Source organism: Chlorocebus sabaeus, chromosome 28 (genome assembly GCF_047675955.1).
Source record: "Chlorocebus sabaeus isolate Y175 chromosome 28, mChlSab1.0.hap1, whole genome shotgun sequence".
In the NCBI taxonomy this organism is placed as follows: domain Eukaryota; kingdom Metazoa; phylum Chordata; class Mammalia; order Primates; family Cercopithecidae; genus Chlorocebus; species Chlorocebus sabaeus.
This window is the reverse complement of record NC_132931.1, coordinates 14,619,700-14,646,367: the sequence shown is the minus strand read 5'-3', so window position 1 is coordinate 14,646,367 and position 26,668 is coordinate 14,619,700. Positions and strand designations below refer to the sequence as shown.

Genomic DNA, 26,668 nt, shown 5'->3' with positions numbered 1-26,668 from the left:
TGTTCAGTTTTTTTCCCCCAAGTAGTGTGATGATGATTCATTTTACTAAGTCTCTGGGCTGCAATGCTACTTGTCAGGGTGTTAGAAGAGGAGGACAGGCTTAGTGGTCCTAATGTACTAAGAGAAAAAGGCCCACACGATGTGTTTTAGAGATGGGCTGTATGTTGGGACCATTTGGAAGGTTGCTGGCCCTTAGTTTCCCTCGGTTCCATGAGTTTTCTTTGTCTAATCCTTTGTCTAAGTAGCCACCATTGTCCATTTTCAAGTAGGCGCAGAATTCTCCTATGCAAATTCCCTGAGGTGAGAGGGTCTGGGCAAAACAGAAAACAGGCAACATATGTAAGGACCTGGCCCTTGCTTTACACTTGCTTTTCCAGTTAGAAGGCAGGATGCCCTCATGCCCATGCCTGTGCTGTCAAGGATGGACCCCTGCCAGTGGGATTGGCTTTCTTCAATTAATACATTGACCAATTCATTGTATATGTTAAAATAACTAAAGGAGTGGAATTGGAGTGTTCCTAACACAAAGAAATGATGCATGCCAGAGGTGACGGACACCCCAAATACCCTGATGTAGTATTATACTTCATATGCCTGTATCAGAGTGTCACACATATGCCATAAATATATACACTTATTTGTACACTTAAAAATAAGAAATTAAGGCTGGGCGTGGTGGTTCATGCCTGTAATCCCAGCACTTTGGGAGGCCAAGGTGGGTGGATCACCTGAGGTGAGGAGTTTGAGATCAGCCTGGCTAACATGGCGAAACCCAGTGTCGACTAAAAAATACAAAAATTAGTTGGGTGCGGTGGCATGTGCCTGTAATACCAGCTACTCAGGATGCTGAGGCAGAAAAATCACTTGAACCTGGGAGGTGGAGGTTGCAGTAAGCCGAGATCACGTCACTGCACTCCAGCCTGGGAGACAGAGCAAGTCTCCATCTCTAAATAAATAAATAAGTGAGTAAGTAAATAAATAATTAAAAAGGTGAAAAGGTTAGTAAATTGACACAGTGCTAGGGGCTGAGTTGTACCCCTCCAGGTGCCTCAAACTATAACTGTATTTGGAGATAGGGCTTTTAAACAGGTGAGCCCTGAGGGTGGGCTGTAGTCCATTCTCACTGGTGTCCTTCTAAAATGGGGAAATTTAGACACACACAGAGACACCAGGGATGCACATGGAAGAAAGCCCCTTCGAGAATGCAGGGAGAAGGTCACTGTCCACAGGCCAAGGAGCAAGGCCTCAGGAGAAACCAGCCCTGCTGACACCTAGTCCTCTAGGACTGTGAGAGAGTCAAGTTCTGCTGTTGAAGCCCCCAGTCTGTAGTATTTTGTTTTAGCAGCCCTAGCAAACTAATACACGCAGTGTTCAGACTAAAACAAATTTAAATCACATCTTAGATGGCACCAATTAAGATTCCTGTTTTGTTCCTAAACACATACTGGCCTAGAGGTCCAGGGGCTGTGGCTCTGCCTGTGTGGGCGGCTTTCTTCTCAGTCCTGTGCTCCAAGGGCTCCCTGGGGAAGAGGGTGCCTTTGGATTCTCGCTTTGCCCCCACTGAGTAGAATGCTCTGAAGGCCTCCAGTGAGACAAGGCTGTGCGAGAACGTGGTGCGTGTGGGTAAACACCTGTTTTTGAGGGAGACTATAAATGGAGGGAAATCCACTTTTTGAGATAATGTATTTATTAATGAAATACCTTAGCTATGCGGCTTAAGCAAAATGGGTACATGTTTGTGTGAGTTCTTGGAGACCTGGGGAATAAGCGTCGTGCTACCCCAATACAGTGTATGTTAACAGTGGGAAAATGTTCCCGAGTAAGAGTGTAACATTACTGAAGAATGCTTCTCTTATAATCCTATTTGACCCTGAAAATTTAAGTTTATTATTATTATTATTATTTTTGAGACAGTCTCACTCTCACCCAGGCTGTCACCCAGGCCGTAGTGCAGTGGCACGATCACGGACCACTGCAGCCTTAACATCCCAGGCTCAAGCCATCCTCCCACATCAGCCTTTCGAGTAGCTGGGACTACAGACTCATGCCACCACGCACAGCTAAGTTTTTGTATTTTTTTGTAGAGACCCAGGCTGGTTTTGAACTCCTGAGCTCAAGCACTGGGATTATAGGCATGAGCCACCATACCTGGCCCATAAGTTTATTCAGTTTTGTTTTGTTTTGTTTGGAGATAGAGTCTCACTTTGTTGTCCAGGCTGGAGTGCAGTGGTGTGATTGTAGCTTACTTCAGCCTTGACCTCCTGGGCTCAGGTGAGCCGCCCACCTCAGCCTCCTAAGTAGCTGGGACTACAGGCGTGTGCCAGCACGCCTGGCTAATTTTTCACACTTTTTGTAGCGATGACCTCTCACTATGTTGCCCAGGCTGGTCTTGAACTCCTGTGCTCAAGTGATCCTCCTACCTCAGCCTCCCAAAGCACTGGGATTACAGGTGTGAGCCACTGTACCTAGCTTGTAAGTTTATTCTGTGATCCAGTGGGTTGGTTATGGTTTCTTTCTGTTGTTTTTTTTTTCTTTCCTGTTTTGTTCCCTTGCTTGCTTATTTTCACTTGCTTGCTTATGCCCCTTCATCGCTGTCTCTCTCACTGTTTTCTCTTTTTCTTACCCCTGACTTCTACCTGAATCCTAGGCGCTGGGCCAGGCTCTGGGGAGTCATTGGTGGATTATACAAGCCTGGCCCATGACCCCATTCAGCTTGCAGCCTAATGGGGAAGGCATATGGGCATTTACAACATGGAGTGACAGATTCCAGATGCAGGGTAATTGGGAGTGCACAGGCAGGGAGTGCAACCATGGGCCTCAAGGATGGTTTCCGAGTTGAGCTCTGATGGGCATGGATGAATGGGGGTGGGGGTGCGTGTCATGGTAGCGTCTCTGGGTAGGAGAATATATGAGAATGAAGTGGCAGAAGATCATCTGGAAGGATGGAGAGAGGGTCATCGTAGATCATAGTAGAGAGCTGGGGCGGAGTGATGGAGTTGGGGCTGGCAGGTCAGGAGTAGCCAGGCAACGATGGATGCTGAAGCCTTGTTAAGGAGTTTTGCCATTAGATTGAAAATGGCGAGAAGCTGGGGGTACAAAATTCAACAAATAGGAAAGGATATAGCACACTTTGTCCCCCAGCCACTCCATTTCTATCTCTGCAGGTAACTGCTGTTGGTATGTGCACCTACTGGTCTCTAGCTCTTCTTTGTTTTTCCTTGTTTTTATTTATTTATTTATTTATTATTTATATTTTCTTTCCTTGTCGGGATTTATTTCATTGGCTAACATTTATTCTTGACCTAGACAAAAACAATTAGATGGTTATGACTTGCTTTTCCATCATCAACTTATTTTTTTTTTGTATGAATAACCAAAAAATTTCTTCTTAACACTTTTTTTTTGAGAAGAAGCTATAAATAAATAAAGCTTTAAACGATCCTGGGTTGAAGTTAAACAGTTCCAAAAAGTTCACAGCCTTGTTTCGTGGGCAGTTCTGTTGTTCCTGGCTTCCCCCTCCAGGAGGGGGCGTTTGCAGGTTTGGGGGTCCTGGTGACTAAGCTGTTAGCTCCACTGCCTGCCTGCTTCCGTCCTCGCAGCCCTGGGAGGGCCCTGGGTGGAGAGAGTCCTTACAATTTAGGAGATGCTGCTGGCAAAGGAACCGTTGACCCAAAGCAGGTGGCCTGAACGGGAAGTGCCAGGCTGGACACTCGGGGGCTGAGGGCACCACCAGCTGCCGCCGCCTCTGGACACCTCAGCCTGGCACTGGCCCGAGAGGAGACTGCTTTCCAAATGCAGCCAAAGAGACTGAGACGAGACCCGTGCTTCCGTGTGAGTTGGGATGCAGGGCATAAGTTAACACATACTCCAATATGTACAAAACAGCCTGCGCTTGGGCCTGTGTACCCAGAAAGCCCATGGCCAGGTGAGGCCACCTTGAGCCAGGGCCTCTGGCTGGGTGTCCACCTCCTGCCGGGAGGCCAAGGTGCCCCACGTGGCTTGTGCAAGACCCCATACTGCCCTGAACATGTTCCTTCTCCTCCCAGGTGTGCACCCACCCTAGTGTCGAGTGTCCCAGCAGATGCCCATTGACCCTGACCTCCCTTTGAAAGAACCACACCACTGCATCCCCTTGGCACTCACTTCCTTAGTGTGATGCATCCACCCAGGGAGGTGGCACTGCGCTGGGCTGGCATGCTGCCCACCCTGCCCAGTTGATCGCCCTGTCCTTGGACCCCAAAGTAAAATGGGGCCAGTGTAGGAGGCCTGAGGGTGGGGCCCTTATGCCAGACCTCCAGGGGTAGCAACCTCATCTGACCACACCTTCGCCTTCCTGTGCTGCAGAAGACACTTGCTCCCAAGCCCGTGGTGACCCACATCTCCACCCCACGGTGGGGCAGCTGAGGTGGCTGAGTGAAAGCTGGGGCAGGAGAGAGGACCCCCGCCAACCCCAGCCAAGTGACCTGCAGAGCCCACTGCCCTGCCTCTGAGCAGCCTGCAGCCTGAGCACACCAGTCTGCTCTCTGGGGGACCCAGGGCGCCTGTGGGGGCCCTCGTAGAGACACCAGCCTGGCCTCCTAGGCATAAGGGATGGGGACAGGGCACAGGGCACGTGCTTACAATGGATATGCAACATGGCTTTTAGTAGGGCCATTGCAGCCAGTGGGGAAACCTGCAGGGCTGCTGGGAACAGAGAGCATGGCCAGCCTTTTGCCAGGGGGTGGGCAGCATGGGGAAATGCAAGGAGAGCCAGGGTGGAGAGGGCTGAGTATCTGGTGTCAGGGAGGCCACCTACAGCTGTTTTGTCAAGGCTAGTTGAGAATCTGAAAGCTCGAGTCCCTGTTCCTGGCCATCCAGAGCCACTGTGGTCTGAGGGTATGGCTCCTGGGCAGGGACTATGGTCCCACACTCCAGCTGATGGAAGCCTGATGAACTTAATCCACACACTGGTGGCAGCAGTGGTATTTGAGCTCTTGAGTACGTGTCTTGGTGATGGGGCTGGAGCAGCCTGCTAGCAAATGCCAGTGGGTCAGAAAGGAGAACAGGGGCAGGGGAGCGCTCAGTCCCCAGCCCTTCCTGTCTGATCCAGGTCTGCCTGGGTGGTCACCTCCAAAGGCCAGTCAGGGACTCAGGCACAAGTGGCAGCATCCCTGGCCAAAGCCTCCCCACTCCTGGGCTGCCAGTCGGTCCATGGAAGGCCGGCAATGCCGCTTGGGCCTACTCCCCAAACCCCTCCTTGGTTTGAGGACTGTGGGGGGTGGGTGGGGCCTGAACATCAGCTTTGGCTTCCTGACCCAAAGCATGAAGCAGGACTATGGGCCAGAGAGGGGAGTGGGCTTCCTGGGGGCTGGACTCAAGTCTTTTGTGCCTCAGATGGGGTGGGCCCTGACACTGAGGGAGCTACAGATGGGTGAGCTGGGGGCTCCCCAGGCCTTGGGGCATTGGGGGCAGCCAGAAGGGGAGGGCCTATGGGATGGCCTGGAGCTGGGGCAGTTGCCAGAAGCTGGTCTCACTCCTAGTAGCCTGGACAGAGGAGCTAAGAGCAAGTGCTGTGTGAATAGTTGGTGAGGGAGACACTCCTGGCCTGACAGGTCCACTTTCCACCGTCCTCGTCTCTTGTGCAAACCTTCAGTTTTCGTGATAAATCCAAGTGGGCCAGGAGAGCAGGCGCAACACCTGCTCTGGAGGCCATGCCCTGCCCTGCCCATGGCATCCTTCAAGCGTGCTTTCCTCTGACCCACTGGCTGCAGCTGTTGATTCCTCAAGCCCCCATCCCCGCCCAGCCCCACTGCATCCCTGCTCTTTTTTTTTTTTCCCAGGATGCAGCTACCTCTGAAGCAGATTTGGGATGCTCTTCCCGTGACAGTCTTGGGTGGACCTGTTGTCTGTCCTGTTTTACCCCCCACATCCCCAAGAGGCCTCCCCGTGGCCACCACCGCCACTACCACTTCTCGATGTGGCTCGCGTAGTTCTCGGTGGGCACGCGGCCCGGCTGGTGAGCGTCCTCCCGCGGCAGCGCCTCCTTGGCCCAGTGCAGCAGGCGCTCCTGGCGGCTCCTCAGGTGCTGCTCCCTGCGCTCCAGCTGCTGCTTGTACTGGTAGGGCTGCTGGGAGAGGTCCTTGGCATAGGCATACAGCTGCATGTCTAGGTCGTTGAGCTCCTCGATGCGGCGGATGGTGTCCTCGTCCACCTCCACGCTGCCCGTCCGCGTGCTGTTGTACTGCATGAAGGGCCGGGTGAACTTCAGGTTGAACATCTGATCGAACCGGTACTGCGTCTTGCGCTGCAACTCAGTCAGGCCCAAGAAGGCCATGCCCCACAGGTTCTTCTTGACGCTCTCAAGCAGCAGCTGGGCACGCTTGCCCTCGGGGATGAAGGACAGGTTGTAGTAGGCCACCAGGCTCAGGTCGGCCAGCATGCGAACCTGGTGGTTGTTGGCCAGGTTGTACAGGCAGTCCATGAACTCATGCAGTGTGCAGCCCGACCAGTCCATGCCCTCGTAGTAGGGCGGCAGCTCCTCGGGCGTGGGCGTGCGCCAGTCACACATATGCAACGACATCTTCCACGTGGCACCCCTCTGCACATGCCGCCACTTGCTCAGGTAGCGGGACATGGGGTCTTCTAGTGGGGTGATGTAGTAGAACTTCCTGGGTGTGCGCAGCGCGGCGGAGTTGCGGCGGTCCAGCATGCCGGGCACGCAGTTGGTGAGCTCGGTCCAGTCGGCGTGCAGCTGGCAGCTCCAGCCAGTGGAGAAGCGGGAGAAGAGCCAAGTCTCGCGGCGGTTGGGCCGGTAGCAGGTGCACTTCTGGCTGGGTCGGTAGTCGCAGGGCACCTCGAGGCCTACGTTCTGCATGAGGTGATGTCCGAAGGTGGTGCCACCGCCTCATGTGTCACCATCGCCTGGGCCCGGGTGCGGGGCGCGGGCGCAGCTGCCTCTGCCGCAGCCTGCGCTCCAGCCCCGCCCGGCTACTGGGCGCCCAGGCCACCCGCAGCGGCACGGGCCCCGACCCTCCGTGGCGCTATGGCTGCACCCCGCCCGGCCCGGCTCCCCAGGACCGACTCTGCTCCAGCTGGGCCCGGCTCCTGGCCCCGGCCTGCACAGCGCGCCCCTTGCCCCCTGCACTCGCCCGCTCCGCGCCCAGAACGCTCCGCCCTTGTTTTCATTTAAAGATCTATGCTAGAGATGGGTTCGATTGTGTTCCCCCTAAATTCATACGTAGAAACCCTAACCCTAGTGCCTCAGAACGTGACTTTATTTGTAGAGAGGGTCTTTACGGGGATGATCAAGTGAAAATGCGGTCATGAGGGTGGGCCTCATCCAGTGTGACTGCTGTCCTTGTATATAACAAGAGGAAATTCGGACACAGACACATGTAGAGGGGAGATGGTGGGAAGGGACTTAGGGAAAAGGCAGCCAGCTACCAGAAGCAAGGAGAGGCCTAGAACAAACTCTGCCACCACAGCCCTCAGAAGGAGCCCTTCCTGCTGCCACCTTGATCTTGGACTTGGAGCTTCCAAAACTTAGAGAATGCATTTTGGTTATTTGAGTCACCCAGTTTGTGATACTTGGTTATGACAGCCCTAGCACGTTAATGCCCGTATCAGAAGTAAGCAAGAATACAGATTATAAATTATGATATCTGCTTGTTTTCCATTTAAACTTTTTAATTCATTTAATAAATGAAAGCTTCAAGTATGCAAGACATAGGCACTGTAATGAATTCCCACGCAGCTTCCACCCAGCCTGAATTAGCTGCGGCCCATCTTCCTTCATGCTGCCCCCGTCTACTTCCTCCACGCCCTGGTGCTGTTTCGAAGCAAATTCCAGACATCATTAAGTAGGTCACTATCTCCAAAAGATAAGGACTACATTTAAAAACAAGCACATGACCATTATCACTCCAAGGAGAAATGAATTACATTTTCTTAATATGGTCAGTTAGTGTTCAGATTTCCAATAGCCTGAAATGTCATAATTTTAAAAATAGGTTGAATCACGATTCAAATAACATCCATATGTTGGAATTGGTGGGTAGGTCTTTTTAGTCTTTTAATGTTCGCCACTCTCCCTCTCTTCATCTTTCTTTTTTTACAGTTTCCTAGGCTTTTCTCCCCAAGTGTTTTTCACAACCTGTATTTTGCCGATTACATTCTTGCGGTGGTATTTAACATGTTTCACTATTCACAGTGTTTCCTACATATTGACATTTGGATCTAGGTGGTTGGTTAGATTCAGGTTTGATATTGTTTTTGTTTGCTTGTTTTGGGCAGTACTGTTTAATAGGTGGTGATGTGTTTTTCCATCAGGAGATACATAATGTCTTTCTGTGTTATCAGCTATTGATATAAATTTCATGTGTCATAAAATGTTATTTTATGTCAAATAAAATGTTATTTTGGATTAAAAATACGATTTAAAAACGAGAATTCTTAATTATTCTTAGCTTTCAGGCCATACCAAAACAAAAACTATGGGCAGGATTTCACCCAGTGGCCATAGTTTCCTGATCCCTGAAGAGGGCAACTGCTTAGACCACAGGGGTGCCAAAGTTCAATGTTACAAAACATTGTTTTCAAGGTAGTTGTGACACCGGCAGTGAATAAGCAGCTCTACTTCCTGAAACTGGGGTCTTTACATTAGCAGTTCACTTTAAAAGAAACCAAGGCTATTTGGGGAAATGATTAATAGGAGGTCTGAAGCAGAAACTATACAAGATATGCCTGGAACATCCCAGGGAGCAAGAACTCCACCCAGGCCTGCTGGGACCTTGTGGGAGGGCTTGGGAGCAAACCCCTTTAGAGGCCCTGCCTCCTAGAGACAGGACAATGGGAATGTCAGTCAGAACAACCACAACAGTTGGAAGCCTGTGGGTGCTTTAAATTCATTAGCTCATAAGGATATCACAAAACAGTGATAGCAACTCTTCGAACTGGTCGCTGCCAGAGGGTGCTAGTGAACCAACTCTTTTTTATTTTATTTTATTTTATTTTATTTTTTTGAGACAGTCTTGCTCTGTTGCCAGGCTGGAGTGCAGTGGTGCAATCTCGGCTCACTGCAACCTCTGCCTCCCGGGTTCAAGCGATTCCCTTGCCTCAGCCTCCTGAGTAGCTGAAACTACAAGTATGCGCCACCACGCCTGGCTAATTTTTTGTATTTTAGTAGAGACGGGGTTTCACCATGTTGCTCAGCATGGTCTCGATCTCCTGACCTCACGGTCCCCCCACCTCGGCCTCCCAAAGTGCTGGGATTATAGGCATGAGTCACTGCGCCCAACCACCAACTCATTTTTTTAAAACTGGCAAAGAAAGAGAAAGATTTAAGTATCTAGTCTGCCTTTTCCTTATAACTTGAACCACTGGGTGACCAAATAGTAAGTGTGAGGAAATTTCTCTTTATGAAAGCATATCCACTAGTGACTGAACAAGGGATGACAGCATTAGAATATGTAGCATTTTGTAATCCCTAATGGAGCTAGACGTTGATCATCATTTGTTTTTATCTGTGGTCTTTAATTTTTTTTTTTATTGAATCCAAAAATGGCCTCACAGACAACTCTTTAGTTAATTACGTATGGGTCCAGTTTCATCTGAGGTTCTAGAGATCATGAATCAGACAATTAGGCTGGAGTTGTAATGGTTGAATTAATAGGTGGTATTCCTGGCTTACCCTGAGTCATTACTGAGAAATTGCATTCTCCAAATTACCTGTCTCTAAAACAGATAATTTGTACCTACCTCTTAGAGTTTCTCAGGTTTTCTGCTTGTTAAATCAAGTTCTAGATAGCTATTAAAATGCTTTGAAAACTATTAAATGAAAACTCACAGAATGTGCTGTAGAGATGCTGGGTATTTTTTAATCGGTGTCTTGGGTGAAGCATATGTAGTCCCCCAGACCTCAAGTGGTGCTTGCTCTCAATTTGTGATGGGAAAAGCTGCCTAAATGTATGGTGACGCCTGTTCTTGATGTTCTGTAGTAGGTGACTGGATCATTTACGCTCTTCTCAATGCTGTAGGCTGCACGTTAAAGAAAGCTGTCTGTCTTCATCAGGTTCTAACAGCTGCAGTCAGGAACTGTGTCAGGGCCTGGTTTCTAGTTTGACCACGGCGGTATGGGGATTTTATTTGTGGTTCCGCAAGTCTAGAATTTACTTCCTCTCTGTGGTTTCTGCAAACCAGTCTCACCTTCCAGGCTATGTTTGATTTCCTCATTTTATGGAAGTTTGGTTTTTTTTTTCATTGCTAGAGTTTTTTTTTTTTTTTTTTCTTTTTCTTTTTTTTTAAAGTGCAGTGCTTTTGGACTCATCAAAATAAAAATACTTTAAAGTTTTAAAAAGGGGTAACTAAAAATGTCTACTTGAAGCTACCTAGTCAGTTTCTCAGGCTTTAGTTTTAATGGGACTGTTAAATACTGGGGTTGAATAAGTGTGGTTCACACTGAGGAAATCTAAGGGAGAGTAGGTGCCCTGCAGCCCCTAGCAGAAGTAAGTGTGGCAGAGAGCTAGGGCAAAGCTTGGCATAGTTCATTGTTCTTAACCTGGTTATACTCTTCATGCCTATCTAGTGACTCACAGAGAACGCTTTCATGAATCAGATAATCGGACTGGCATTCATACAGTCCTTATCCAGTTGTATAATAAATGGGTAGTTTGTGATGATTTAAAAAAAAAAAAAAAAGAAAGAAACAAAAACTCTGGGTGCAAGAGAGGAAAAAGTAACTCCAGATCAGCTTTGCGGAGTTTGAAGAAGGATAAACTACCCTAATTAATGACAGACTTGGGTTCAAAGGACAGTGGGCTGTTTTTAAGTGTTAAAAGTCAACCACGTTGAGGCGGAGCAGTGTGGTTTCGAGGAGAGAGGAGCTCGCACCCGGCACACCTAAACTCAGCCTGGCCTGCCACTGTCCCACCTGGGTTCATGGTTTCTTCATCTGCGATGTGGAGCTGGTCGTATTACCTCAGAGGTGTTGCGATGACCAAATGAAATAATACTGTATTTTATCAAATGTCAGATGAGGTTGATAAGTCACACCCTTATTTTTGTACCACTAAAAAGAAGAAATGCTGCCAGTTAAACTAATCTGAGGTGTGAGATGCACCTGAACTTCAGAGATGCAGTGGACAAACTACGTCGTCTTTTTCTTTTTCTTCTCCCTTAACCATCCAAAAATCAGTAAAAAACAATGTGAAAGTGCTTTGCTATGTAATTCTCAGGAGTCACAGTTAATTTTTATTTTGTGAATCAGGGGAGTGAAGCACAGTTCTTCAGAAATAATTCCAGCAGTCTGGCGCAGCGGCTCATGCCTGTAATCCCAGCGCTTTGGGAGGCTGAGGTGGGAGGCACACTTGAGCCCAGGAGTTCAAAACCAGTCTGGACAACATAGTGAGGCCCCCATCTCTTAATAGAAAAAAAAAAAAAAGAAATTCCAGTGCTTCCACAGGCTTCACTTGTCTGGATGAGTGAACAGCTCACTGCAAGGAGGAAGAGAAGAAAATTGTCCCTCTTGGTCTTCATTCATAAGAATTGGCTCTCAGTGGCTCAAGCTCCTTACTTAGTTTAGGTTTTCCAGATAGACACAAGTGTGTCTGTAGTTAGGGAATTCTTGTTCTCAGTGAAAGCTGACTTCCTCCAGATTGGTTTTAAGAGGAATCACCTAGTTACCGCCTGTGTTAAATGTATGGGCTTTCCTCTGTTTTAGACTTTGTTGATTTATAACTTGGAGGTTCTCGACACTCCTTGGTTAACTGTATTATTCTTAAGCACAGACTGAGCCCGCTTGTAACAATGGTGTTTCAGCATTGCTTTCCCAAAGGGACCTTTTGTTATTGAAAAAGAACTGATTTCTGTTTGCAGTTCATTTTAGACTTCCCTGATTCACTGAAGCTTATTTTGGATTCAAGAATGTGTTTTGCTCACCTAGGAGTTTGGGTTAGTTTTTCTTTTCTTCCAGTACCCTAGCTTCATTTAAGAAAAAAATAGCCTCATTAATTTATCTCTCTGCCTTCCTTTTGGTGCATTTGAACACTTAATTAGCCATAGATGAGGATTTATTTATTTATTTATTTATTTTTTCATTTTTATTTTTTGAGACAGGGTCTTGCTCTGTCACCCAGACTGGAGTGCAGTGATGTGCTTATGGCTCACTGTAGCCTTCTCCTCCAGGTTCAAGCGATCCTCCCACCTCAGGCTTCTGAGTAGCTGGGACTTCAGGCATGTGTCACCATGCCCAGCTCATTTTTATTTTTATTTTTTGTAGAGATGGAGTCTCACTTTGTTGCCCAGGCTGGTCTCGAACTCCTGGGCTCAAGCGATCCTCCCTCCTTGGCCTCCCAAAGTGCTGGGATTACAGGCATGCTCACTGTGCTTGTCATAGATGAGGATTTTAAGGAAAAGTTTATTTCTCAGTAAAACTCCAGTAGCTGAGACTTTAACAGTTTGCTCTGACAAAGAAAAGTTTCACAAGTACCCTAGTTGAATAAGATGTTTTCCGGATAACGAAGAACTTGCTAAACATAAGATGTAAAAATCTTTATGCTCTAGATAGGGATGAGAAAAGGCCAGGCAGTAAAATATTTTAGGCTTTGTGGCTCACAGGCAGTATCCTTGGCGTATTCTTTTTTTTTTTCCAACAGCCCCTTGAAGATGTAGAAATCATTCTTCTCCGGGGAGTCTGGGGAGGCCCCCCACGCAACAGCAGGCTGCAGGCTGTAGTCTGCAGACCGCCTCCCTCCCTGCTTATCGTGACCAGGACTCCTTGGAGCAATGGCTGGTTCTCAAGCAGAGTAGGGAAAATATGAGGAGTGCCCGGAAGTAAGGAAGAGTTGGAGAAAAAGGGAAGAATGGGGCGTGCCGAAAAGATCCGGGAGTCCCCTTAACAGAGCTCCCAGTGGACAAGGCTGGAACCATTGGAGCCACAAAATAAGTGCTGATGACTTTGGATTACAGCCCGGAGAATAAATATCCATGAGTCCATAAGTATATACGTGACTGAATAAAATAAATAAGGGGAGGAGAGGGGACCAATCTTCCTTACAAAATTCTAAATAACGAATGTAGAAGAAACGAGGGAAATAGAAAATCACCCTCCAAACATCACAGTAGTAATTGCTGTCGGCAAGATGTGTTGACAGATGCAGAAAACTGGTGTGCAAGACCTGAAGGAGAAACAGGCAGTTGCATAGCCTCAAAGTTTCTTCCCCCTGATATTACTAATTACTGGAGGGTTTTTAACCTGTGTCTGCAGACTCTCTACCACTCCTCCCTCCAGGAAGTACAGCTTATGTCCCTGTGGGCCGGCATTGCTTTCGAGGAATAGAGTATGAGAAGGGAAAGGTAGGCCTGCAGTGGTTTGGTGATGCCTGGTGGGAGCCACCTGGCCCACGGGATCAAAGGTCACCTCACCAGGCGGAGGTCATGCGCCCTGCTGTGCAAGCAGGACAGTTCACCCCACTGGAGTTCTCTGACTACCTTGGTCTTATCCTGAGAAGACATTGGGTGGCCCCGGTTGAGAGACATTCCACAAAATAACTGACCGGCACTCTTCAGAAGTGTCAAGGGTTATGAAATGCAAGGAAAGACGAGAACCTGTCAGAGACTGGAGGAGCTGAGGGACACGTGGTGATTAAATGCAACATTGGTAGTTTGGATTGAATCCTGAAAAGAAAAAAGGACTAAAGTGGAGAAAACAGTAAAATCTGAATAAAGCCTGAAGTTCACTTCATAACATTTGTTACCAGCGTTACTGTCCTAGTTTTGATCAGCGTATTGTGGTAACGTACGATGTTAGCATTAGTGGAAGCTGGGTGAAGGGTGTATGTGAACTCTCTGTATTATCTCTATAACTCCTCTGTAAATCTAAATTATTTCAAAGAAACAACAACTTCTTATCCTGGATGGATCATCAGTTTTTTCTCAAGCATTATTTTATTAATCCTTGCACCCATTTGTATGTAGAGGAAACTATTGTTTCACTAATTAAAGTTGATTTTGGAATGTACATGTTTTTAATATTATTTATCTCTCTTTCCAGGGGAGGCACCACCTGCTGCAGAAGTTTCCTCATCTTTTGTGATCCTGTGTGTGTGCAGTTTAATAATATTAATAGCGTTAATTGCAAACTGTGTATCCTGCTGTAAGGACCCAGAAATAGACTTTAAGGTGAGCACAGAGGGTAGGAACATTTAAAATGGTCTTCCAGTGTGTTTTTCAGTAGAATAACTGGATAGCACAGTCCTTTGGGAGCAGAGATCAGCAGATTTTTTTCCCCCTAATGGCCAAATAGTAAATATTTTCTACCTTAGTGAATATGTGGGCCATACAGTCTCTAAAACAGCAACTCAGCTCTGCCAGGATAGACACTGTTAACAAATGGTCATGGCTTTGTGCCAATAAAACTTTATTTACACAAGTAGGAGGTTTGGATTTGGTGCACCAGCTGTAGTTTGCTGCGCCTCCATTATTGACAGTAAGCACTTGCCTGTAGTGAGTTGAGGTTTTTGCCGAGTGAAGAGTGAAGCGTGGTGATTGAATTTACTGTCCATAAGGCCTATGAGGAAGAGCAAGATGGTTGTTCCCCTCCACCCCCAAACTTCTGTAGGCTGGTGAATTTGTGGTCATCAAGATTACTGAGGCAAAGGGATCCCTCAGTGTGTTTTGTGAGAGAGGAAGATCATCGAAACCTCGAGTTCCCTAACAGGGAGGAGGAGGCTGCGATTGTAAAGTCCTGGCCAGGGAGGGTAATAGAGAAGATCTGGTTGTAGCAGCAGACAGTGGAATCAACCAGTGAAGCAGCTGGGAAGGCCTCTAGAACTTACTGCATGCCTGCTGGAGTGCATTCGACCTGTGTAAATACTTGTCATAAAGGAATACATGGGGAGAAAGAAGGAAGAAATGCAGGTGTGCGGAGAAAATAGTCCTTAATATTGCTCCCTGTTGACCGCACAGGACTGACCCAGGAGTCTGGAGGGCCAGTGGTTCAAATTGAGGGGAAAAAAAAGGTCGTCTTCTGGCTAAAGCCTTGTTTTCCCTGGACATGGGGCCCTGGTCTTTAGAACCTCATGGCTGTTTGTGTGTGCTGTCTTTACCCCGAGCCTTCTGGTAGCCCTGAGGAGAAACAGAGATATGCTGTTTTCTTGGGTCAGCACTGGCCATATACACACAGAGGGCTGAGAACACAGGAGGGCAGTCGGAAAACACTGGTGGAGATCAGTTCCTTTAGAAGATTTTGCCCCAGACCTATAGAGTTTTACTCACAGCAATCAGTCCCTAGGCCGTAGAACCCCTACAGATACTGCTGTGGCCCCTGCTGACTGCACTAGTAGTAGGGGCTCAGTTGTAGGTGGACAGTTTGTGTCCCTTGCTTGTTAGTCTTGCTGCGGGGCTTTGCACAGAAACCTGGCCATTTCAGGACACAGATAAAGCCTGATCAGTGTTGCTGATACCAAAATCCAGTCTCCATCTCACATTTCATGATGCCTTGTTCTTGCCTCAGATCATGCAAAGCTTTTTGAATCTCAGGATTGAATGCGGGAGTTCATCTGAGAGCCAGGAATCTGTGTTGTTACTGAGCTTCCCTGGTAATGCTGGCACAGGGGCCGCAGTGTCTTAGAGCACTCTCCAGCTCTAGAGTCTGTGCGACTGTATAAGAGTATTTCCATCTGTGATTTGTTGGCTTTCTCTAGATGTAAAGCTATGCAGTTTTAGAGCTGATGGTCCATGGAAGTCATTCTACAGACCAGGAGGCTACAGTCTGGTAACACAGGTGACTTGCCCACATTCATCCAGACAGCCAGCGGCAAAACTTTAAAAGTGACCCAGGCTTATCTCATTTTTCTTCGTTTCTTTTCTCAGACAGGGTCTCTCTCTGTCACCCAGGCTGGATCACACTTCACTGCAGCCTCAACCTCCCAGGCTCAATCAGTCCTCCCACCTTAGCTTCCTGAGTAGCTGAGGTTACTGCAGGCACACGCCATCATGCCCAGCTAAGTTTTATATTTTTTGTAGAGACAGGGTTTCACCATGTTGCCCAGGCTGGTCTTGAACTCCTGGGCTCAAGTGATCCTCCCACCCCTGCCTCCCAAAGTACTAGGATTACAGGCGTGAGCCACCGTGCCTGGCCATTTTTCTTATTTTTATACGTTACCTGGTCCGAATCTTGAGAATCATCTGTTGGTATATCTAGTGGTACATCATGCTGCTGCCAAATTTTGAATGGCATTATTTTAAGGTAGGAGCGATGGACAAAATCATTTTACAGAGAGAGCCCTATTTAGGAATGTCCAAAAGAAAAATTGAAGGATTTCCTCTTGTTCAAAAATACCCTCCCAGACTGAAGTTACAGTACCTCATTTTTCTTGCTTCCAACTCCATCAATACAAATAGCAATAATGTCCTTTAATGCATTGGAGAACATATAGAGAATAATGTCTTCTCACATGCATATGGAGACTCCAGTGTTAGAGAAATCTACTATTGTAACTTTTAGTTTCTTTCTTGTATTGGATTGCAGGGCTAGGAGAGGTGATAGAAAAAATGAAAATAAAAGTTCATAGACCGTTCAGTGGAGAACAGTCTTGTTCCCTGAACTGTTCCCAGCTTCTGTTGTGGTGCCTGGAGGGGTGGTACATGTTAATTATCTGAACAAATGATTTGATGAATGACTTGATAATTGGCCGTGTCTATAGTAAATTGACATGGATATCAAGGTATACCAGTTCACCAGAATGGTGACAGGAAGAGTTGTGATAGCTTCCCACCAAACGTCATGTAAAAGGTTTCCACAACTTTATTTATTTATTTATTTATTGAGACAGGGTCTTGCTCTGTCACCCAGCCTTGACCTCCCAGGCTCAGGCAATCCTCCCTCAGCCTCCTGAGTAGCTAGGACTACTCCAGTAGTCCCACACCACCACACCTGGTTAATTTTTAAAAATTATTATTTGTAGAAACAGGGTCTTGCCATGTTGCCCAGGCTGGTCTAGAGCTCTTGGGCTCAAGTGATCCACCTGCCTCAGCCTCCCAAAGTGCTGGGATTACAGGCATGAGCCACTTCACCTGGCTGCATCCAGAGTTGTAAAGTTGTCATCTTTAGAAAGCCAGTTTTTTTTAGTGACCTTGGTGGGTCAGATCCTGGTGGTTTTTTTAGCTAGTTTAGTAATGTTTCCATTGTTACTCTTTTCAGAGAAATAGAACTCACTTAAAAATATCTTTTCTGAGTCTTTCAACATTTATTTTAATAGAAATCACATTTCAATTAGAAATGCATATACAACTTTAAAATAAAATGATTTATTTTGATTCAGTAGGCAAGGAATCGTCACAAAAGTAGTAATTTTAAAATAATTGCTTGGCCAGGCACGGTGGCTAACACCTATAATCCTAACACTTTGGGAGACTTAGACAGGAGGGTTGCTTGAGCTCAGGAGTTTGAGACCAGCCTGGGCAACAAAGACTCTGCCACTACAGGAAAAAAAAAAATCAAAAAATTAGCTGAGCGTGGTGATGCATGCCTATGGCCCCAGCTACTCAGGAGGCTGAGGTAGGAGACTCGCTTGGGCCCTGGAGGTTCAGGCTGCAGTGAGCCATGATCATGCCGCTGTGCTCCAGCCACTGTCCAGCCAGGCAATAGACCAAAACCTTGCCTCAAAAAAAAAAAAAAAAAAAAAAAAAAGAATTGCTTAAACTGTAGGGTCATTTAAAAGTAAATTTTTAAGCCTAGAAGAGTATATTCGTGTGAATTCCATTGCATTTAACTTCAAACTAACAGTTTTAAAAGTTACATGAAATATGTATACTTTATTTTCCTGTCTTACGTATTCTGCTGTTTGGAGTCAGAGAACACAATTACATTTGCTTTTTACTTAACATTAAGTACAAACTGGAAAAAAAAAATTGTGGCAGCAAGTTCCAAATGAGTGCATAAGTATGTTCCTATTTTAAGTGTTAGCCAATGGTTTTTTAATGCTTGCTCTCTTTCGTTTTAGGAATTTGAAGATAATTTTGATGATGAGATAGATTTCACACCACCAGCAGAAGATACCCCCTCTGTTCAGTCCCCAGCAGAGGTCTTCACACTTTCAGTACCAAATATTTCACTCCCAGCTCCCTCGCAATTCCAGCCTTCTGTAGGTAAGACCATACAGCCTAATGCCACGTTGTCATGAGTTGTTTCTGAGATGTGAGAGTGGGAGCCTAGCTATCATAAATATTGGACTGCCCATCTCCTCTTTGGTTTATTTCTCTTCCTTCTGCTCCCAGTGAAGCTGAATTCTAGTGGTCAGGCCCATTGTATTCAATACCTGCAGTAGCGCTGTCTTCTCCTTTCTGGACCCTGGGTCTGGTATGAGAATAAAACGCATCTCTTTGATTCATTGACGTTGAACACCTGGACAGAACTCCCGGGCTCTGTTCTGGAGCTGGTTTCTCTGCTAGTTCTGGCTACGGCTCACCTTGCTGAGTAGGAGGACACTGCTGGCTTCCACTTGGATGCCCTGTGTTTGGGTAGGAGAGGAATGTTTGGGTATGTTAATCAGGTTGACTTTTCTCAGCTTCTTCAGATAGAGGTTTGATTCTATGTTAATTGATGTCTTGTGAAAAAATAGAATGTGACTAGTTTTTTTTAGAGTTTGAAATTTAAGCCCTTTTTAGAGTTAGAACTTTTTGTGGTCTTAAGAAATTCTTATTCTGCGATTAAAATAATACCATTTAAAAAATATTTTAAGCTTTTGCTTTGACAAAAGAAGTAGGTTCAAGAAGTAGGGTTTTCTGAGATTGCCGCAAGAAGGCTGTGTAAGTCTGTAGGTGCTAGGACTACCTTTGCCGGTGTGACACACATTGTGGGCTCTGCTTAGGGCAGAATAAACCCCTGAACTGATACCACTGCAGGCAGGCGTGACTACAGGGAAAAACCAGATGAAACGTGACATAGCTGGTGCAATTCATTTAAATATTTGTAAAGTAAGAATATATTTAAATTTATAGATTTTGCAACATTAAAAAAAAAAACAACCTGAAGTGTTTAGCTTTAATTGCTGTAAATAACAATACCCTTACTCCAACCAAAATAATGAAGTTTAGGAGGAGGTCTAATATATTCTTGGGATAACTTAAGTATACTTACTCTAAATGGAAATATTTTATTGTTGCTTGTTTGATAATTTGCTTTCCTTTATACTTAAGAAAAACCTTTAGAGCCTTCTCAGAGCTTTTACAGGCCCACAGTTGATCACCCGTGGATTCATTTCAAGTAGCTGAATTCCAATTCAGATCAGATTAAGTGGAAAAGGGAATTTTCTGACACATGGACCCAGAGCGTAGGAAGAACAGGGGTTCAGCTGACCTTGGAGACAGCTAGAACCAGGGCCTGGCACACCATCAGCATTTTAATTGATTTCTGATTCTCTCTTCTCTTTGCATATCTGCTGAATCTCTCAGGCAGCTTCTCTGCTCAGTAGGGAAGTTGGCTGCCAGCAGCTCCACACTCATTCCCTTGTAGTTTGATAACCATAGAGGAAAGGAGCTTCTTTCTCTCTGTCCTCAGACCAGAAAGAAAACCCTTTGGAGGGACATTCTGGTTGTCTTCACCTAAGTCACAGGATGCAGAGCCATCACTGGTCAGGAAGGTGGGGACAGACAGACAGCTTCTCTTCAGGATCTACTGGGGATGGATGGGAGCACAGTCAGATGTGGGCAGAAAAGAAATGATGGTGACCTGGGCAGCCATTGTAATTTTGTTTATATATACACCCCTTTTGTTTTACTGAAGCCCTGTACCCTAATATCCCTCTTCATAGGAAGAAATTTTAAATTTCTCTGCATAGAATACCCTCAGAATATTTTTATCATCTTGGGATATGAGAGGCCTTTCCAAGCATGCATCAAATCCAGAATCCATAAAGGAACATACTGCCAAATCTGATTTACAAAAATGAAATATTCTGTATAGAAAAAGACACCACACACAGATTGACAGAGTCGCAAAAAATATTTGTAAACTACAAACAGGATTAAAAGCGGTTACATATTAAGAGTACAAACAAATCTGGGAGAAAAAGTAACACGCTACTGGAATAAATAAGCTGAGGACATGAAAGGAGAATCTCAAATGGTCAATAATTGTAGTAACCTCGTTACTAATTAAAGAAGTGCAGACTTAAGCTGATAGCAGATAAGTAAAGACGAAAAGAAATGATACCAGATAGTGATGGGCGAGCATGTGGAGGGCAGCAGGCAGTCTCATCCACTATGATTAGTGCAGCTATAAATTACTGAAGATGTTCTTTCTGGAGGGGTAGTCTGGCAACATGTATCAAAATATGAGATATGTTGACTCTTGATCGAGCAGTTCTACTTTTAGTAATTTATCTTTAGGAAATAATTGGGCAAGTGTGCAAATATGCATGTACAAAGGAATTTATTGCAGCGTTGTTTGGCAGGGTAAGATGGAAACAGATTAAATGTCTGTCAGTATGTGATTTGCTAAATTACAGTCAATCGATACAGTGGAGATTTATGTGTTCCTATAAAAGGATCAAGGTGAACTGTATTTGACTATGAAAGATATTTGTGATATATTACATGAAAAAGATATACCACATACTCACAAGCAAGTCTATAAGCTCTACCATTTTTTTTCTTTTTTTAAGTGTATTTTATTTTTTGCATAGATAATATATTCACTTGGTTCAAAAACCATAACATTACAAAAAGTATATATTGAGGCCGGGCACGGTTGTTCATGCCTGTAATCCCAACACTTTGGGAGGCCGAGGCAGGTGAATCATGAGGTCAGGAGATTGAGACCATCCTGGCTAACACGGTGAAACCCCGTCTCTACTAAAAATACAAAAAAAAAATTAGCCCGGTGTGGTGGCGGGCACCTGTAGTCCCAGCTACTCGGGAGGCTGAGGCAGGAGAATGGTGTGAACCTGGGAGGCGGAGCTTGCAGTGAGCCAAGATCAGGCCACTGCACTCCCTCCTGGGGGACAGAGGGAGACTCCATCTCAAAAAGAAAAAGAAAGAAAAAAGAGTATATATATTGGAAGGCCTCCCTATGGTATTTAAATCTGACCTATTTTCCACCGCTGCCTTCCCTAAGTAACAGCTGCACTTTTGGTTCTTGTTTTTTCATACACCTTTCCAGAATTTGTTGATGCAGGTATCTCCCCTCACTCCCATTTACATTTACTTTAATTTTTTTTGTTTTTTAAAAGACTTTTTGTAGAGAAGTTTGAGGTTCACAGGAAAATTTAGAGGAAGGTAGGTACAGACATATCTATATGCCCTCACCCACACACGTGCATAGTCCTACTTTTTTTTGTTTTTTAACTCAAAGGTGTCATGGTAAATTCATTATTCTGCATCTTGCTTTTTTTCACTTATCAATGTACCTTGGAGATCTTTCCATATCATTAAAGCCTATGTATTCTTGCTTCTAGGTTCGTACTATGTAGATTGTATAGTTTAGCACAGTTTATTTAAACAGCCCCCTGTTGATGGATATTTGGCTTGTTTCTAATGTGAAAACAAACAAAGCTTGTATCTGTGTTGTTTTGCAGGTGGTGGTTGTACTGGTATCTGTAGAATACATTTCTTAAAGTGGGTCAAAGAGTGCATGTGTTTATAATTTTGATGGGTCTTGCCAGCTTACCCTCTGCAGGAGTTGTACCAATTTATATTCCTGCCAGTTGAGTATCTAATGGATAATGCCTTTGCTTTTGAAGCTAAATTGGTATCAATTCAAACTAGATTGTTATAAATTTAGGATGCTGACTGTAATCCCCATGGTAACCACTAAAAAATTTGCAGAAAAGGAAATGAAGAGGGGGAATCAAAATGGTACACTAAAAAAAAAAAAAAAAAAAAAAAAAAAAAAAAAATCACACATATACAAAAAAGGATTTTTTGATGAACAGGGTTCCTGATTTTAATATAGTAAATTTTATAGTTTTTTTAGAGTTTGAAATTTAAGCCCTTTTTAGAGTTAGAACTTTTTGTGGTCTTAAGAAATTCTTTCTTATTCTGTGATTAAAATAATACCTTTTAAAAAATATTTTAAGCCTTTGCTTTGAGATTTAGATATAAAACCCGTCTTGAGTTGATTTTTGAGGATGGTGTTAGGAAGAAATCCAACTTTAGCTTTCCTTATAGATTGCTGTGGTTTTTCAGCTTCATTCATTCACTGATCCTTCCTTTTCTCTCTGCCTCCATGTGTGTATGGTTCTATTTTAGGCTTTCTATTCTCTGTCATTAATTTGTGTATTTCTTGTCCCAATACCATTCTCTTAATCATAATCATGTCATAATAACGTGAATTGCAAATATGTCTCAAATTCTGTATATTCTCTTTCACTTTCTTGATAGTGTCCTTTGATGCATAAAAGTTTTCCAATTTAATTTTGATGAAGTCCAGTTTATCTGTTTTTTACTTTTACTGCTTGTGCTTTTGGTGTCATGTTTAAGAAACTATTGCCAAATCCCTGGTCATGAAGATTTGTCTCTCTGTTGTCTTCTATGAGTTTTACAGTTTTAGCTCTTGCTCTTTGATCAATTTTGGTTTAATTCTTTTATATGGTGTGAGGTAAGGATCCACCTTAATTCTTTTATACGTACATATCCAGTTGTCTCAGTTAACAGTGTTTGAGAGACTGCTCTTTTCCTATTGCATTGTATTGGAACCCGTTTTGAAAATCAATTTACCATATTTGGGTTTATTTCTGGACTCTCGGCTGTATGTCCAGCTTGAAACAGACTCTTGATCTGTATATCCATCCCTATGCCAATACCACACCATTTTGATTACTGTAGCTTTTGTTTTATAGTAAGTTTTGAAATCAAGATATATGAGTCGTCTTTGTTTTTCTTTTTCAAAATCCTTTTGCTTATTTGGGATTTCTTAAAATTCCAACTGAATGTAAGGATCAGCCTTCCTATTTCTGTAAAACAGGCCACTGGGATTCTGAGAGTTTTTTTTTTTTTTTTTTTTTTTTTTTTTAAGTCTAGTCTAGTGAACCAGTGGGAGTGGGAGAAGGAACAAAATAATCTGTAGTGGTTGTAATCAAGGAAAAATTTTTTGATGTACATTTTGATTCCTTTCTCATTCCCTTTGGATTGTATTTTTAGATGTTTTCTTAGGGATTACAATGATTACAATTAACATCCCAAATTGATAACACTTCTGAATTGATAACAGCTTAGGTTCAACAGCACACAAACTCTGGTCCTATACAGCTCAGTCCCATACCTTTATGTTGTTGTCACAAATTGTATCTTTATACATTTTGTGCCTATTAACACAGTTATAATTTTTTAATGCATTCATATTTTAAATTGTGTAGGAAATAAAAAGAGGAGTTAGACACCAATAATGCAGTAATAATGGCTTTTGTATTTACCTATATAGTTACCTTTACTGGAGATCTTTATTTCTTCAGATGACTTTGAGTTACTGTTTAGTGTCCTTTTATTTCAGCCTGGAGGACTCCCATTAGCTTTTTTTGTATGGCAGGTATACTGGCAGCAAACTCCCTAAACATTTGTTTATCTCAGAACGTCTTAATTTCTCCTTCAGTTTTAAAAGATAGTTTGGCCAGATATAGAATTCACAGGTATTTGCTTTCAGCACTTTCTCTGTGTCATCCCACTGCCTTCTAGCCCCCACGGATTCTTTTGAGTAATTGGTTGTTAATCTTATTGAGGATCCCTTGTATGTGATGAATTGCTTTTCTCTTGCTGCTTTCAGGATTCTCTCTTCGATTTTCTATAGTTTGTCTCTCAGTGTGAATCTCTTTGAGTTTATCTTACTTTTTTTTTTTTTTAAGTCTCGCTTTGTCACCCAGGCTAGATTGCAGTGGTGCAATCACGGTTTACTGCAGCCTCAATTTCTGGGCTCGAGTGATCCTCCCACCTCAGCCTCCCAAGTAGCTGGGACTACAAGTGCCTGCTACCACACCTGACTAATTTATTTTTAATTTCTTATAGAGACAGAATCTCACTGTGTTGCCTAAGCTGGTCTCAAACTTCTGGGCTCAAGCAGTCCTCCCACCGCAGCCTCCCAAAGTGTTGGGATTACAGGCATGAGCCACTCTGCCTGACCAAGTTTATCTTACTTGGAGTTTTTTGAATGTGTAGATTCATGCCCTGTTTCCTTTTCTCTCTCACCTCCTTCTGGGACTCTAATGGATAATATGTCTCTTGGTTTATTTGACGGTGTCCCACAAGTTCCTTGGGCTCTGTTCCTTTTTCTTCATCCTTTTTCCTTTCTGCTTTTCAGACTAGATAACTTCATTTGATCCATCTTTAAGTTCACTGATTCTGTCTGCCCAAATTTGTTGTTGAAACACTTAACTGTGCTTTTCAAGTCAAGCTTCTTCTAGAATTTCTAGAGAAATTCTTCTCTATTTGGGGGAAACTCATTCTCCTGGTTTCCTTTGGTTCTTTGTCCATCATTTCCTTTAACTCTCTGAACATACTCACTACAGTTGATGTAAAGTCTTGTCTAGGCCGGGCATGGTGGCTCACGCCTGTAATTCTAGCACTTTGAGAGGCCAAGGTCAGGAGTTTGAGACCAGCCTCGACAACATAGTGAAACCCCATCTCTGCAAAAAAATATAAAAATTAGCCAGGTGTGGTAGCTTGTGCCTGTAGTCCCAGCTACTCAGGAGGTTGAGGTAGGAGAATCACTTCAACCCGAGAGGCAGAGGTTGCATTTAGAGACTGCACCATTGCAGCCTGAGTGACAGAGTGAGACCCTGTCTCAAAGAAAAAAAATTAGGCCAGGTGTGATGGCTTATGCCTGTAATCCCAGCACTTTGTGAGGCCGATGTGGGTGAATCCCATGAGGTCAGGAGTTCGAGACCAGCCTGCCCAACATGGGGAAGCCTATCTCTACGAAAAATACAAAAAAAGTTAGCCAGGCATGCTGATGCTTGCCTGTAGTCCCAGCCACTTGGGAGGCTGAGGCAGGAGAATCACTTGAGCCCGGCAGGCAGAGGTTGCAGTGAGCCAAGATTGTGCCGCTGCACTCCAGCCTGGGTGACAGAGCGAGACTGAATCTCAAAAAAAAAAAGAAAAAAAAATTAATTAAAAAAATAAAGTCTTGGGCCAGGCGCAGTGGCTAATGCCTGTAATCCCAGCACTTTGGGAGGCCGAGGCAGGCAGATCGATCACAAGGTCAAGAGATTGAGACCATCCTGGCTAACACGGTGAAACCTTGTCTCTACTAAAAATACAAAAAATTACTGGCCGGGCGCAGTGGCTCACGCCTGTAATCCCAGCACTTTAGGAGGCCGAGGTGGGCGGATCACAAGGTCAGGAGATCAAGACCACGGTGAAACCCCGTCTCTACTAAAACTACAAAAAATTAGCCGGGCATGGTGGCGGGCGCCTGTAGTCCCAGCTACTCAGGAGGCTGAGGCAGGAGAATGGCGTGAACCTGGGAGGCAGAGCTTGCAGTGAGCCAAGATCGCGCCACTGCACTCCAGCCTGGGGGACAGAGCGAGACTCCGTCTCAAAAAAAAAAAAAAAAAAAAAATTAACTGTGCGTGGTGGCGGGTACCTGTAGTCCCAGCTACTCGGGAGGCTGAGACAGGAGAATGGTGTGAATACGGGAGGTGGAGCTTGCAGTAAGCTGAGATTGTGCCACTGCACTCTGGCCAGGGCGACAGAGAGAGACTCCATCTCAAAAAATAATAATAATAAATAAAAATAAAAAATAAAGTCATATCTAATAATTAGTCCAATATCTGTTTTCTCAGTGACAGTTTCCGTTCGTTCATTTTTACCTGTGAATGGGCCACATTTTTGTTTCTTTGCATGTTCATAATTTTTTTGTTGGAAACTGGACATTTTGAATAATGTGATGTGCAAAAGAGTAGTAGTAGTAAAGAAGGAAAACAAAAAATATTGTCTAGGTCTTTGCAGATTGGCTCTGTTAGGGCACTCCTTCAACACCTAGCCAGGCCGTTTATAGCCCTGCCTTAGCCTTCACTTCCTTCTTGTGTTGGGCCTGGAGACCAGCCCCGGCTGAAAGCCTGTGTTCTTCTTAGCCTTTCTGAGCACGCATCCTGCCCTGAGCATACACGTGGCTATCTAGGTTCCCTTCTACACAGGAGCTTTCCAAAGCCCCCTTTCTCCTCCGAAATCTCACTCTCCAGCTCTTCTGCCAAAGCTTTCAGCATGTGTACTGTTGGCCTTAACTGTTACTTTTTGCCCTAGGTGGCAGTAGCTTGTTCTCATTTGCCTTTTGCTGTTTCGAGGAATATGTGACCACTCTATCCTGATAGAATTGTGAGTTTTGTGAAACCAAGAGAAACTACTTGTGGCAGTTCCTCAGGGCAACCCTAGTTAGCTCAAGACAAACATAGTTCCTTGGGAATAAGGTCCACTGTGCTTCCTGTGGACCCTGTTATCCACCGGGGAACACAGGTCATCTTTTAGACTGAGGCTACACTGAGGAGGGAGATTGGGGAAGTAGGGTAAGTTAAAGCTACAAAGATATTCTACCCTGTGTCAGTGGACTTTCTCCTGGCTCGCTTTGGTTGCTGTAAATCTTTGACCATCTTCTCGAGTTTTTATAAGGTTGACACTGGCAGTTTAAAAAAAGTCTTTCAGTGTTTCTTGGAAGGGACGGCTGCCAGAGGAGATGTCTCTGCTCCACCATTCCCACTGCTGTCAG

The 26,668-nt window shown here is 44.8% G+C and overlaps 1 protein-coding gene and 1 pseudogene across 2 annotated transcripts in view; one reads left to right on the top strand and one right to left on the bottom strand.

Annotated features, from left to right (window-relative positions):
- LMTK2 (lemur tyrosine kinase 2) overlaps positions 1-26,668 on the top strand; it is a 108,657-nt gene that overhangs the window by 20,696 nt on the left and 61,293 nt on the right. For both annotated transcript variants that reach the window (XM_008018705.3, XM_008018704.3), the window contains exons 2-3: positions 14,027-14,154; positions 17,979-18,123. In XM_008018705.3, coding sequence (XP_008016896.1) covers positions 14,027-14,154; positions 17,979-18,123 — 273 coding nt within the window. The remainder of the gene's footprint in view (positions 1-14,026; positions 14,155-17,978; positions 18,124-26,668) is intronic.
- On the bottom strand, positions 5,924-6,786 carry LOC103246922 (heparan-sulfate 6-O-sulfotransferase 1 pseudogene; annotated as a pseudogene).